Source organism: Typopeltis vanoorti, chromosome 8 (genome assembly GCF_054136105.1).
Source record: "Typopeltis vanoorti isolate ZY-2024b chromosome 8, IOZ_Tvanoo_1.0, whole genome shotgun sequence".
In the NCBI taxonomy this organism is placed as follows: domain Eukaryota; kingdom Metazoa; phylum Arthropoda; class Arachnida; order Uropygi; family Thelyphonidae; genus Typopeltis; species Typopeltis vanoorti.
The window spans coordinates 142,401,958-142,417,637 of NC_143556.1; the positions used below are offsets into that span (position 1 = coordinate 142,401,958).

At 36.3% G+C, this 15,680-nt stretch overlaps 1 protein-coding gene across 9 annotated transcripts in view; it reads left to right on the top strand.

Moving 5' to 3' along the window:
- The window catches only part of LOC150104397 (NAD(P)H pyrophosphatase NUDT13, mitochondrial-like), a 581,172-nt gene that overhangs the window by 444,365 nt on the left and 121,127 nt on the right, over positions 1-15,680 (top strand). For all 9 annotated transcript variants that reach the window (XM_090396341.1, XM_090396343.1, XM_090396344.1 and 6 more), the window contains one exon: positions 7,459-7,682. In XM_090396341.1, the coding sequence (XP_090252467.1) occupies positions 7,459-7,682 (224 nt within the window). The remainder of the gene's footprint in view (positions 1-7,458; positions 7,683-15,680) is intronic.

The following is a 15,680-nucleotide window of genomic DNA, read 5'->3' on the forward strand; positions in this document are numbered from 1 at the left end:
AATCCTTCTCTAATGCTTCCTCCTTTTCCAGCGTTCCTCGCTTTTTATATCTGTTTTTCCCGCCTAAATTATTCTTGTGATTTCTCTCTAAAACTCTTTTCAATAAACCTTCTCCTCATGTGGTGTTCCAAAATGTGCAAGCTATCTAACATACGTTTCCATGACAACAAAACAAAATATAATAAAATTGAGCTATTACATAACGTTAAACTTTACAAACAGAAATAAATAGAGAATATTTACATTTCAAATAATGCGCAGTTAAATTATCAAATACAAATTCTTATAATATTAATATAGTAATAATTAAAATAGCTTAATAATATTTAATACAGTCTTGTCATTATTAATACATACATCTTTGATTAAATAATTAAATATTAGACAAAATCAAAGGTAGTTATATGAATATTGAATTATAAACAAGTGATTTAAATTAAATAATATTTAGAAATGTAGCATTTGCCATTGTGGATTATGTTGGATTCTGAGGAGAGTATTAATAATTTAAATTTCTCTTCATTCAGAATCCAACAGTAGGAAGTCAATTGAATAAATTCATATGGAATAAGAGAGAAATTAGTTGGAACACTAAATTAGCTATATACAAGACAGTGTTCAAACCAGTTTTAACTTATGGATCTGAGAGCGGGGGTCAGAAGTAAAACACTTAAACAAAGACTAGAGACAGCAGATATGAGAGTCCTTAGAAAGATTAAAGGCGTGAACAATTGATATTAAAACTGCAACCTCATTCATTCAAGTAAAAAAAAAAAAGTCTGTTCAAATCTTCCTGAGGGAATTCAGCATCAGCAGTGCTACTTGTAATTTTTCCCAACTTTGTCATCACTAGGAAATAAATGAAGATTCCAGTCAGTCCACATGATATATCATTTACAAACAAGTTAAACAGTAGGGGTACAAGAACAGAACCTTGGGGCACACAACTGGGCACCATTCTTTTTTGAGACACTGCTCCATCATACACAACCTGCTGTATCATTCACAGAGTCAGTCTCTGATCCATCTAACCAATATACTGTCTATTCCCATCCTCTGCAGCTAGTAAACCAATCATGTGGTAATCTCAAATGCTTTTGCAAAGTCTAAGAATATCACTGTATATGATTCCATCTTATCTAACATACTCATCACCTTATCATAAAATACAAGTAAATCACTGAAACAGGACCTACCCTTTATAGATCCATGCTGACCTTCATAAAGAATGACATGTCCTTCAATTCAATTCCATATTCTATTCCTTACCAATCTTTCCAGTGCCTTGACCACAACAGCAGTTATATAGACTGGCCTATAGTTTGAGACTAATGTCTTAGAACAATGCTTGGAGTGGTACTATTTTGTCCTCTTTCCACTCCTTAGGAACCTTGGCCACTGCAAAACTCATTAAATAACCAGGTCAAGGCATAACTAACTGTGGTGGACATTCCTTAAGCATACATGGTGATATGTCATCCATTCCCACAGCTTTATTCACATCTAACTCAACCAACATCTGATACATCTCCGTTTCTTTCACTTCCAATTCTCCTAATACTTGCCTCTCTTCTATATATTGTAATGGATAATTTATACCAGTATGATATACACTGATAAAGTGCTTGTTCAGTAATTCCACTGTGTCCTTTGCAGCTGTTAATCTGCCATAATTATTCTTCCTCTTGCTTGCCATGTAGTAGAAAAATTACCTTGAGTTAACCTTGGCTGTCCAGCTAATCTTCCCTCATACTGTGCCTTTTCTTTCTTTACCGTGCTCTTCACCTTTCTAACCTGCACCTTATACTCTTCAGGAATCTGATCACCACCAACCTTGTACCTCCTCTATAACATTTTCTTTTCCGGCACAACTTGCTTAATTTCGCTGTTCATCCATTTCACTCCCACTCTATTTACTTGCTTAACTCTTGGTATGCAGTCATACATTGCTTTTGTCAGATACTGCCTTATGAGTTTCCATGCATTATCAACATCCTTTTTGCTCAGCTAATCTACCAACGTGCTGATGCTAACTGGCTACAGTAGCTTCCTATAATCACCTGCTTTATATTTCCACTTATATCCATTTTTGGCACTGACCTTTTCTTGTTTCATCACTTTCCAAACAAGTACTTCATGATCACTCTCACCAACTGGCAGCAGTGTCAACACCTCATTATCAACTATATCTTGTGAACTTATTGCCAAATCCAAAACATTAAAGCCTCTAGTTGCTTCAATCATGCTGCTTAAGATACTTATCTCTCAGAAATTCCACAAACTCGCTCTTCTTGTTCCCATACACTATCTCCTCCTACCAGTCTATATTCCTGTAATTAAAGTATCCAATCAGGATCACCTTCTTTTTACATGCCCAACTAATTTGCCTAAACATTTCACAATCAGTATTCTCTGCATTCCCTGGCCTATAACAGCATTCTGTCAGATATACCAACCTGTTTATTTCAACTTCACACCACACAGATTCAAAATCTCTGCATGAATCAACCTCCACTCTTTGCAGACACAATTCCTCTGCAGTCATTGACAGCAATTTTTAATAACAGCAGTGATTAACCCCCTCCTCTTTTCACATCTCTATCCTTCTGGAAAATTATATATCCTTATAATTCTATTCTCGACATCATCACATCCTCCTCAGACAACCAAGTTTCGCTTATTCCAATTCTAATGCTACAAACTCAGCTCTTTTGTTTCAAAAACATAACAATTGCTGTGTTTTAAGCCATCCTACCAGCACCACCATTCTCTATTCTGGCTGCTATACTACACCTCTTTCTTTGGTTTGTCCAGCCCGTTTTCCTGATTGTGATTTCCATTCTTACCTGTCTCATCCTCACTTTTATGCATTTCATAACCTTGTGCTGCTGCAACCACATCTTCAACCTCATATCTATCTTCCTCCTGCTGTATATTCTGTTGATTTGTGCTATCCTGTTTCACAGATAGGCTGATCATTTGCTACATTATTCTTGACTCTGTGCCTTCTCAGAAAACAATAAGCCTTTCTAAATGCCCAATACCAAACCCATTCAAATGTGATCCATCAGCTTTATACCATTGAACTTCCCTTCAAATTCACTCCACAGATTTACAAATTGATCTCCCTTTGCCTCACACAACTCAGCAATCTTCTTATTCATTATCTCTGCTCTCCTTCTTAATTCACTGCTATCATATCTGGGCAACGTGCCTACGACTTTCCCAACAACACTATTCTTCTTTACCTGCTGCAACAACTTCAAGTTTCTATCAACATTCTTCTTCTCCCCAACTGTCATTTTGTGCACATAACTACCACTAATTTTGACACCTGGTATTTACTTTCCTGCAACGCATCCATTATTTGCTTTATTGTTCCACCAGGAAAGCATGTTTTGTGCACTTTGTTAGTAATCGCACCTCTGATTGAGTCACCATACACTGATATACGACTATCCGTTGATTCTTTCTTTATTACATTAACTTCCTCCTCCTCCTTATTATCTGCCAATCTCTTGTTTAGATGTGTTAATATTCTATTCCAGATGTTTAGTATAATTAAATGAAGGGTTTGAATGATGTTCCAGGAGTTATTTGACATACCACTCTGTTCAAGGATTGGTTAAATAAAAGGCAAGGATTGGACAATTTAGAGATCCACTATATTTGCTCTATCCTAAAGTATCAGATATGAGTACTTTCTAATGAAATATTCCTTTTGGTGAAATAGAACTAAAGCATTCTGATTGTTTTGCTGATATTTAAAATGTTGCGGGATGATAGTTAGCCACATGAAAGTATTAGAAAGGTATTTGTGGAGCTAAAAGCAGTATGATAGAATTAAAGAAAGAAAAGAAATCAGAAAGATGCTGTGGTATCTGTTGAAGGTAGTTTGTATGTATCAACCTTTCCTTCTGCAATATTTTTAATATAGTATTAGTCAAAATTCAGCTTCCAGCCTCAGTGCCTTCTGAAGATTCATCATAGGAGGTTGAACACTCACAGGCAACAATTAACTATCATACCTTGTTCTCTTCAGTTTCGACGTTGAGTCAAGTCAACATAGAAACTGAAGAGAGGAATTTGTTCTTGCCAAGCCTCTTTAAAAGTCAGTTATCTTATTAAAGGTTGATGACCCATTTATATGTGAACATTGCAACATGCATCTCCCCATTCATGATTCTTCAATCTCGATGTTCCCAACAGTTATTGTCACATCTCATTGTCATTTTCTCACTTTGATTATTATTATTCAGCCCTCCATGGAGTCGAAAGACTCATCACGGGAGGTCTTTCCTAGGAAACACAAGTCTATCGAGAATCATCGTGGGAGGTCCCTCCTAGGAAACACAAAGTCTATCATACCACTCCTTAAACTCATTCACTGTTCTCACTCTCACCATTCTATCAGGCAATGCATTCCATGGTTCAACCACCCTCTATGCAAAGAAACCACTCCTCACCCTCTTGCTCACAGCTTTCTTTTGTAACTTCCAGGGATGGCCCCTTGTCATCACTCCTTCCTGCTGTTCAACCAAGTGAAAGAACTTCCCAGTGTCAACCCTGTAACCACCTCTCAACAGTTCAAAAGTCTCAATCATATCACCTCTCCTCCTCCAATCCACCAAACTCTTCAGTCCACATTCCCTCAGCCTTTCCTCATAACTAACATTTACAGTCCTGAAACCATATTTATACCCTTTCCACAGTTACTTTACCCCTTCAAATCAGAGAACAATAGTCTAAGTGTGGTCTGATCAAGGTCTTATACAACGGAATGATAACTCTTTTATCTCTGCAGGTCAGTGTCCTCATTATTGCAGCAATCCTCTGTGTTTCCTTCACCACCTTTGCAATATGTTCCCTGAATTTCAGGTTTCTATCAATCATCAACCACAGATCTCGTCTCCCTTACTTCCTCCAGTATAGCTCCTCCAATAGAGTATGCAGCATCCCATCGATGTCCCAAACCTCAAGATCTTCATTCAGATATCCCTTGACTGTTTCCCATGTACTGCTTATGTCCTTCTCTTTCAGATTCTTATGCCATTGCACTGCTTCAGGCTGCCTCCTAATATTGTTATAACCACCTGTCCTATAGTTTGTTTGCACATATATATTATTTGTTTGAAAATTCCCTGTTTTGCAAACTCGCAAATCATGACTGAATGATAACTTTCTCCACTCAGAGGCAGTAAGAGTCAACAACCAAGGTCAAAATCTGTCAATAACTTTGGTTATTGAGAGATCTGATTCTGTGACCAGATACAACACTCGTAGACCTCTCTCTATAAGTCCTAATATCTCTTAGTAGGTAACAAAATTCCATTTCGTTTCCTAGACTATTGTTTTCAGATTTGGTCCTCAGGATTTGAAGGGGATAAATTAACTGGTGAAAGGGTACAAAGGCAGATAACAAAGATGATTTCAGGACTGTACAATGTTACTTATGAGGAAAGGCTGAGAGAATGTGGACTGCAGAGTTTGGTGGATAGAAGGAGGAGAGGTGATATGATTGAGACTTTTGAACTGTTGAGAGGTGGTTACTGGTTACATTTTGCTGCATTAAACTGATACCCCCATTCATTTACTCATCTGTCTAGCTTATTCAAATCCTCTTGCAGGGCTACCACATCTGCACTATTACTAATAACCCTTCCCAGTTTCACATCATTTGCAAACAACTGAATAACCCCCTGCAATCCACTGACAATGTCATTGACATAAAGGTTAAACAATATAGATCCCAGTACTGAGCGCTGTGGGATCCCATTTGTAACCTTCTCTCTCCTTGAAACTGCCCCACCATACACAACTCTCTGATATCTCTCGGACAGCCAATCCTGAATCCAGTTGACCAGCCTGACATCGAAACCCATGTGATGCAACTAAATATCAGCTTATCATGTGGCACCCTGTCAAATGCCTTTGCTAAATCCAAGAAAATGGCAGTACAGTGAACCCTCCTACAACGCGGTACTCTTATAACACTGTTTCCATATAATGCGGAGCCAAAATTGCGACAGCCCTCCTATAACACGGTACTCTTATAATGCGGTTTCTGTTCAACAACATTCCATCAACTTAATTGGTTTAAGAAGATTCTCTATAGCATGAATTTATGTGTTAAATTTTTACAGTTGAAATTAACGGGGAATTCCCTTCTTTTTGGTGGAGGTACATCACCATTTTCCAATTTCAGTTATCAGGGAATTCCCCTATAAGCGAAGAAACAATGCGAGATTGTTCACAGTGCTCTGTTATAATGCTTAAAATTGACCGTATGATTGGCTGTTGCGTATTTGCGTGAAAAAATCCAATAGCACTGCCAAACTTTCGCTGTTGCAACCACCCGCTTTGTCATCATTAAGTGCAACTTAGTAGGAAATTGTCTGTAAATCCGTGCAGATGTATATATCACGATTTGTGTTCAATAAGTGCCTTTTGCTCGCTTAATTTGTGTTATCGTAATTGGACAACATTACACAATACTGTAGGTAATATTTTTTATTTGTTGTAATATAATAATAATAAAATAATTGTTAACCCCAGGTTTGCATAATGTCAGACATAAAAGAAACAAGAAAACAGTTAAAAAGAAAGTTTATATCTCTTGAGAACAAAATCCAAATTTTAAATCGTTTAAAGGGTGGAGAAAAAATATCGTCTGTTGCAAAATCGATAAATTTGAATGAATCTACAATTCGAACCGTAAAGAAAAATGCCGAAAAGATAAGGAAAACTATGGCAGATGGCTGTCTGTTAGGTGCGAAACGTGTCACCCGCGCGTGAAACATTAATATGGTTAAAATGGAACGAGCATCGATGATCTGGTTGGAAGACTGTATAGCCAAAAAGATTCCAATGAGTGGAAATCTTATCAAGCAGATTCCATGTGGTTCCCATATAATGCGGTACAAATCAATCTGATTTGTACTAATTCTGCGTTTCTTATAGCGTGGTTTCCATATAATGCGGCACGAATTAACCTGGTTCGCACGTTAAATCTGAGTTTCTTATAACACGGTTTCCATATAACGCGGTACGAATTAATCGCGTTATGTGAGGGTTGACTGTATATGCCTTTCCCTCATCTATTGCTGTTGTAACTTTATAATAAAAGGCTAGCATATTACTAAAACAAGAGTGCCCCTTCACAAATCCATATTGACTCAGATAACCTTACCCTCATCTGCCCAATGCTGATATAGTTTTTTTAACTGTCACGCTGGTTATTTAGATAGTAAGCAGTACAACTAATTATGTCTATAGGACTTGAAAGAATTCCTGTTATATGAATCTTCTTCACTTCAACACACCAACAAAGTTGCGCTTGATAATGAGAATGAAAATCTCTAGTTTCAGCACTTTTTACCATTCATCATGCCATTTATAAAAATGAAAATTTTATGAAATGAACTTTCTTATGAGAATCACACTAAAATTTATTTTTAGATATCACTCAGTTGTACAGAAATATGAAAGAAGAATTGATTTTGTCACAGGCAGCTGTTCTGGGAGGCATCGATGAAGATGGTAGCCCACTTTTTGCACTTCAACTACCACGTTTAGATGAAAAGATGAAAAATTTTATTTGTATGGAGTTTCTTGGAGTTTTTTTAGAATTAAAAACATCCATGTTTTTAGCATCTACTGAAAAATGTTTAGATTTATCCAAGGTAATGTATGGCTATTATTATTTATTATTTTATTAAAATTATTTTATTATTTTATGATTTTATTAGTTACATGAATTATTATTTTAAACATGCATAAAAAGAACTTATGACAAGATGTCATAGCCTCTTTTATTTTTGCTTTAGTTATTTTTATTTAGAGTAAGAAGATTATGCGATGTGCAGAATGAAATATTACCGGGGTACTTGCTTGAAGGAGCAAAACTGTGACAGTATCAGTGAAGCAAGAGAATGCAGATAAGATGAGATGATAATGATAGCTGGTATGAATTGGGTTGCTAGAAGTGGGGTGGGGGGAAGAGATTTCTTGTTATTATTAGAGATCATGTAGCAGAAAAGGTGAGAGAGAATTTCCAAGATACAGTAACCCCTCTTATTCATGGGGGATATGTTTCAAGACCCCTTGTGGATAGCTGAAACCAGATAATACCAAATCCTATATATATATATACACTACGTTTTTTACCTCTCCATACCTATGTTAAAGTTTAATTTATAAATTGGACGCAGTAAGAGATTAACAACAGCAACTAATAATAAAACAGAACAATTATAACAATATACTGTAATAAGAGTTATGTGAATGGAATCTTAGCAATCTCAGCATATGATTTTTTTTTCTTTCCTTATGAAGTCAAGAACTTGTACCTTTTCACTTAAAGGAAGTGTTTTATGGTTGGCATATCCAATTACTAGCATCACTACTCTTGTGCCGCTTTAGGTCCATTATTAAGTAAAATAAGGATTACTTAAACACAAGCACTGTGATACCACTACAGTTGATCTGATAACCAAGATGCCTACTAAGTGACTAATGGGCACGTAGCATATACAGCACAGCATGAATATGCTGGACAAAGGGATGATACATGTCCCTGGCCAGATGGCGTGAAATTTCATCACACTGCTCTTAAACTTAATTTAAAAACTTAAATCTTTTAAAACTAATTTAAAACTTATGAATTATTTCTTTCTAAAATTTTCTATTTAATATTTTCAGACTTGGGTTGACCGCAAGTAACTGAAACCATGGATAGTGAACCTGCGGATAAAGGGGACTACAGTATGATAATACAGAGTTGAGGAGAAGAACAGCAATAATAGATGGCATGATAGTGAGAATAGTTGAAAGACAGGTCTGAAAAATGGATGTATGATGGAGTGTATTTGCTAATAGAAGAGAGATGGATTGCATTTGAACATGGAAGATGAAGCTTAGAGAGCTTTTGTGGAGGAAAACTTGTTTCCAGGTTGGATGGTAGCCTCGTGTAAGGTTAGTTACTTGGGAGTTGTATATATTGCAGAAAAGAGGAATCTGGGGTGAATAATGCACTGGTGATTCTTTATACAAATGTTAGCAGTATCAGATTATTGGAATCACTGAAATGTAGTGGGCAGAAAATAATGTCCTGACAGGAATAGAAGTTGTAGAGTTTAGATTATTTCAGCAGGATAGGGAACATTACTTATGATAAGTGACAAATTCTGTCTTCTTGGGTGGAGAATTTGGAGGGAAGTTGCACTGATGGTTTTGAGTATTTGAGTGTGTGGTGCAAGCTGAGGGCAGGAAGGATTAGATATCAGGTAGAATATAGTTACAGACCAATGAATACTTTGGGGGGGGTGATGATAAACAGTCTAAAATTTTTAAGTGGATCAGTTTGGCAATTTCAAAGTATGAGTGATCATTATGGAGATTTTAACTGTAGTAATATTAATTGGGTAGAGGAATTATTGAGCAACAGATGTCTTGGGCAACATGTGATAAAGAGAACATGAAAATCAAGAGTTTTGGATTTGGTCCTGGCATCAGGGGATACAATTGTAACTGAGATGTCATCCATGATCCCTGCATGTGAGAGTGATGACCATGTAATCTTGATTTGGAGGATGAATATGCATGCATATCAAGGAGAAAAGAATTTGTGGAATTTATAAGGTAAGTGATTATGCTATTCTTACAAATCAGCTTGGGGCACTTCCATGGATGGAAGAATTAGAAGGTAGAGATATCAGTAGTACATGGAAGCTGCTTAAGAAATATTTATCAGCAGTAGTGGTGAATTGCATACTTCAAGCAATAACATGATTTAGTATAAAATGAATGATTAATGAAACTGAATTGAAACTGCAGATGAACAAAGAGGTGATGGAAAATATATCAGAGAGAAAGACAAAATTAGAATATAAGATGTAGTAGCACTGTAGTACCTGGAAAATCATGAGGAAGTCTTTTATTATGTGACCATTGCAAGAAAACAGTATTGTTTTTTTTTTATGTTGAGTCCATACATGAGAGGTTGGTTGATCAACCTATAGTACATTAATACTATATATGGGTAGTGGGTTGTTAAAGGAGGAACTTGTTTACATTTGATTTAAAAGACTGTATTGGGACCTTGTTGGGAAACACAACAAGGGGAATGTTCCACAGTACAGCAGTTGCAGGGATGAAGGAAGAGAAAAATAAACTTGTTCTGTGGGTGTCAAGGTGCATTGTGAAGAGATGTTGAGTAGCAGCTGCACATGTTCCAACGAGCTTAGTACTAAGTGGAGGAATTATTGATGCTATTTCAGATGAACATTTCCCATAGAAATATTTATGGGAAACGTTGCAAAAGTGTGTGTGTGTGTGGGGGGGGGTAAGTTGATAAGAGATGGGTCATTAATAAGTCTAATTGCTCTCCTCTGTGTTGAGTCAAGCATTTTGAAGAAGCTTTTAGGGGCCCCACCCCATATGTGAGAGAAGTATTCAATAGCTGGGTGGATTTGTGATTTGTATAAGGTAAACAGCTGTTCAGGGAGTGAAGTAATGTCTTGAGTGAAAGAGAAATCCTAGTTTTTTTGAAGTTAAGGTTGCATTGATTGTGATGTGTTTATGCCAGGAGAGGCTTGATGTCAGGGTAATTCCAAGAAGAGAAATTTCAAATTGTTTGGAAATTTGGGTATTGCCAAAAATAATACCAGGAAAAAATGGTTCTTTTTTATTAGAAATAAAACAGAAGTGGGTTTTATTAGTATTGAAGTTAACAAGGTTATCTGAACACGATTGGAGGATGGCCTGGAGATCAGAATTGAGGGAGGTGGTGGTGGTTGACATTCTGTAGGTTGAGTGAGTTGTGTAGAGTAAGGATTATCAAATGAAAGGGAGGAGTGCAACGTGCTGTCATCTGCAAAACAGTGTATTGGTTTGGAGGTCAACTGAAGTAGGTCATTGATATATTGCAGAAAGAGGGTTGGTGAGAGGACAGAATCTTGTGGAACTCCAGCATTAGTTGAATGGTGAGAGGATAAGGAACCATCCCCTATCACACATAATGTGCATCCAGGTAGAAAGCTGGCAATCCAATTACAGAAGGCCTGAGCAGACCAAACAATGGCAATTTGCTAAGTAAGCCTTTGTGCCAGACTTGAGATTTTGCCAACAGAACATCCAATGTAATTATAAGAGTAATTTTACCATTTTTCTCCCACACGAGAAAAATGATGGCAATAATATTGTTGAATCTGTTGAATTTCATTGTAGCAGAGTTGCAATCATTATGACATCTTGACTTGAAAAACTTTGAAAACGAAAAATGAAGCAGATTATTATTATAATCTTTTAGATTGTAATAATTTAGATTGTGAATTTCAATGATAACATTTCTATTTCGTAATTGTTGTAAAATATATGATGAAATTATCTGATGAAATAAAAATTTAATGTCCTATGCAGAATTGACTTAAATTTCGTGTTCATTTTGAAGTATTCCAATCACCCTTCCCCACTGTTACCATGACTGCTCATAGTAACTGAATTATAAATATCTACCTTTTTATTCTTTTGTATTTCATACTTTGCACAGTGTGTGTACTTCACATTTCATTATCTGAAATCTTCCCTTCCTTCCCAGGCTTATAGGCCAAGTGGCCTGTTCCGGACTCAATTCCATCTTTTTAAGGGTCTTCCTCTGCATCGAGTACCTTTTGGGTGGTAATTTAGAATTTGTTTAGGTATCCTGCTTCTATTCATTCTTAGTATGTGTTCTTTCCATTTTTCTCTATAGCAAATAATTGTTTCATTTAGGGAGGTTGTAATTCCAAGTTTTTTTCTGATTTCGCTACTTTTCATTTTGTCCATTATTGTGACTCCTTCAGTTCTGTGCAGAAATTTCATTTCGGATAATTCAATTCTTCTTTCATCTGCTTTTTTTATTGTCCATATCTCACTGCCATAAAGCAAGGTTGGTTTAGCTACTGTATTGTAGATTCTTATTCTTGTGTGTTTTTGTACATAATTGGGGTTTAAAAATTTTATTTATAATGCCTGTTACTTTTAAAAAGTTTGATATCTTTGGTTCTATATCAGCTTCATTTTCATATGACATTGTGCAACCTAAATATTTGAATGTATTTACTTGCTCTATTATTTTGTTGTTTATTACTATTTTGCTTCTTATTGGATTAGCACCTTTGAAGGCCATGACTTTTGTTTTGTCTGTTGATGTTTCCATACCATGTTTTTATCAGATTATTTAGACTCCATAATGATTTTTGTAGTCTGAAATCTATAACTATTTTACTCATCAAGAAATGAAATGAAAGAACTATTCTCTTATTTGTATTCTCTTATCTTATCTTTATTCATATTGTTTCTTTGCTATTTGGTTATTCCAACCTCTACTTCTAGAGTCCCAGTATTCAGTTGTTTGGGGAATTCTAAAATTCCCTAAACAACTTAAGGAAATTTAAAATTGGGAAATCTAAAATTGTTGTAATTTTTACTAATATATTACTTGTTATTATTTGTATACATAAAGTCTTATCTTTATGTAATGAAAGTTAGATATGAAGGTTAATATTTTTTTTTTCTGAGCTTAAAAAAAGGAAGGAAGGAAGCTGAACTGCATGAAATAACTTTTCTGTATATCTTTTTATGCGGAATCTCATTCCCCCCCCCTTTGAATATGTTGTAACGTAATTTATTTTACTTTGCTGATTTGTAATAAAATATATTATTAGTGCTACTTTTAAAATTTATTATATGTGGGACACATTGTTATGAAAATTTAATAAACAAAGTTTCACTTTTGACTAACTATTCTTATTTATTATTCTTATTATTATTACGTGGCATCTCCAGGGAGTCCAAGGACTCATCGTAGGAGTGCACGCTACTCTACTTCGACAAATGCATCCAATCCTCTCTCTCCACTACTACCTAATTCTCCATCTTCACCAACAACAGTATTTTTTCTCTGTAAATTGCATGTGTTCTGAAGGCCGATTTTTCTGTACGCAGAGAGAAAATACCCTGCTACCACCATGTGAGATTGGCTAACTCGCCTTCAACTGATAAAGTCCATATAAGGATTCCCCTCATCATGACGAGAATCGAACCCAGGTATTTTCCAATCGAAGGGTGCAATGTTCCTCTATTCTTCCAATTATTGTGCTAGTTATTTACTAAAAATAATCTTATAAGTAATTTTCCAAAACCAGTTGCATTGGGCTGGTTTGTGGTACACAGAATGTTTCAGAAATTAAGAAATAAAACATCTCAAGAAATGATTTAGTTTGCTATTCAGCAGTGTTTGGAATATAATTAAGGCATATTTTACACACACACACAGACACACACAAGGGATGTTCAATAAGTAATAAGACTAATTTTACTGTCGCAAACCACTCATCACAATATTAATTTCTTTGGAATAAAGAAATGTTGCAGTCTGTATTAACAAGAGGTTGATGGATAGCGTATACGGGCTGATGTGCCAGAGTGTCACGTGACTAAACGCAAGCTTGTTTTGGCGCATCTATGAACCTCGACCAGTCGTCGAAATACAAGCGTCCTTTGAACAGCGTTATGCAATTAAATTTTGTGTGCGTTTGCAAAAATCGGCATCAGACACTTTTAGCACGATACGCGAAGCTTTCCACGATGAAGCAATGTCGAGGGCAAGTGTTTTTCGCTGGCCTAAAACTTTTAAGGAAGGAAGGCAAAATGTGGAAGATCTTGAACGTGAGTGAAGATCTTCAACGTCCATCAAAGAGACAATGATCAACACAGCAGCGATTATCATCAAGTAGGATCGCAGAATTACAGTACACCAGCTGCACGTTATCCTGAATATTTCTGTGGAAAGTGTTCACTCATTTGGGACTGAAACGTGTTTGTGCCCGATGGATTCCCAAACTCTTGACGCTGGAGCAAATGCAGCATCGAGTGGATGTGTGCACAGAATGGAAAGAAAGACTGGAACAAGAAGGCGACAACTTCGTAAGCTTGTCCGATGCCAATTTTTGCAAACACACACAAAATTTAATCGCTTGTAGGTGCGCTGAAACAAGCTTGCGTTTAGTCACATGACACTCTGGCACATCAGCCCGTATATGCCATCTGTCAACCTCTTTTGTTAATACAGACAGCAAAATTTCTTTATTCCAAAGAAATTAATATTGTGATGAGTGGTTTCGTGACGGTAAAATTAGTCATTATTTATTGAACAGCCTACGTGTATTGTGTGAGTATGTGTATATTGTTGTGTCCTGAATAAGCATTAAAAAGGTTTATATTAAATTATTCAGGTCACAACTATTAATTCTGCTCAGGCAGAGAACATGGAATGTTGGCAATAAAAAAAATAAGTTGTTTGTGAATACAAGTCAAGATAAAGTTTAAGGAATTGTATAAAGAGTTTAAATATAATCTGTATTAAGTGCGGGCCTGATAATAGAAATCCACGTAAGCTGGCAAAATCCATTTGAAAAGACCAGTCTCTTGCACTGAGATAGTAAAGCCTGAGTCAGGGTTCAAGGGTCACTTTTACCGTCTTGCATTATGAAAGTATTGGAAAGGGAAACCTAAGCGTCTTCCAGGAATAGGAGGCAGACACACGTGCAGAAAAAATTAATAGAGGGAGCTAATGAGATTGATGTGGACACACGTGACCGAGTTGGCGCGTATCGCAAATATCGAGATTTAACGAGAGGAGAAAATTGAACAAAAAGGCCTTGCATGAAGATTCGAGATCTTATCTTTTTTCTTCCTGGATTCCTGATCTCTCGGAGTGGTCCTGCTCGTCGTAGGAGGGAAGTTCCTGGCCATTTGCGGAAGGAGTTCGTCCGTCGTAGCATTCGTATGTGGCCAAGCTATGTCCGTGTTCTAAGATAGCTGTGATGTTGTCGTACGACGGAGGGACTAAATTAAGCCGTCCATTCAAGGTGACGTTACCATGCCACCTCCCTAGTTTCCCACGGAGATTCGATTCGCACAGATCTATGGAAGATATCCTCAAAAGCGACTATATTTGAAGGGCTTGATGATTAGACAAGGCGGGAACAAGCTTTAAGAATTCAAGGACAGAAATGGTAATGTAGACTTTTGAAATACTAATTCCAGTTGTAAGAAGAGAGTGAATTTCCTGTGTGAATGTTTAAATTAGACTGAACTTAAAGAACTGTAAGAGTAGCCTACAACTAGATACATGTCCGAAACAGTGTTAAGAATTGTTTGCCAAAGAGGCCGAATAGATAATAGATTATGTTAAACTAAAAGTGTAATTGTGCTGATGTGTTCACTGATAGCCACGTGTATCTGAATGGCTTAATGATAATCTATGAATTTTACTTTATGATTGTATTTAAGGTTATTAAGATTTAGTATGTGTGATAAGTACAAGTTAATTAGAGCTTTTGATCTGCATTGAGTGCAACCATATTATCTTGTTTTAAAATATATTATAGTGTATCACCTTAAAGCTCATTAAATTGTTTCATTCATGTACTTGCCTGATCTGCCTATGTTATATGAATTCAAAACTACCGCTCATAAAAATAACAACGAACCAAGCGGGATATAAACCCATGAGTACTAATGCAATAAGCAAGCCGTGACTGTAAGAAAGAAAAGGACAAGTGGGGGGGGGGATAAATTTATGCTTGATCAAATAATCATTAACTTTCTGAAAGGGTCGCCCTGAACAAGAATCCTTT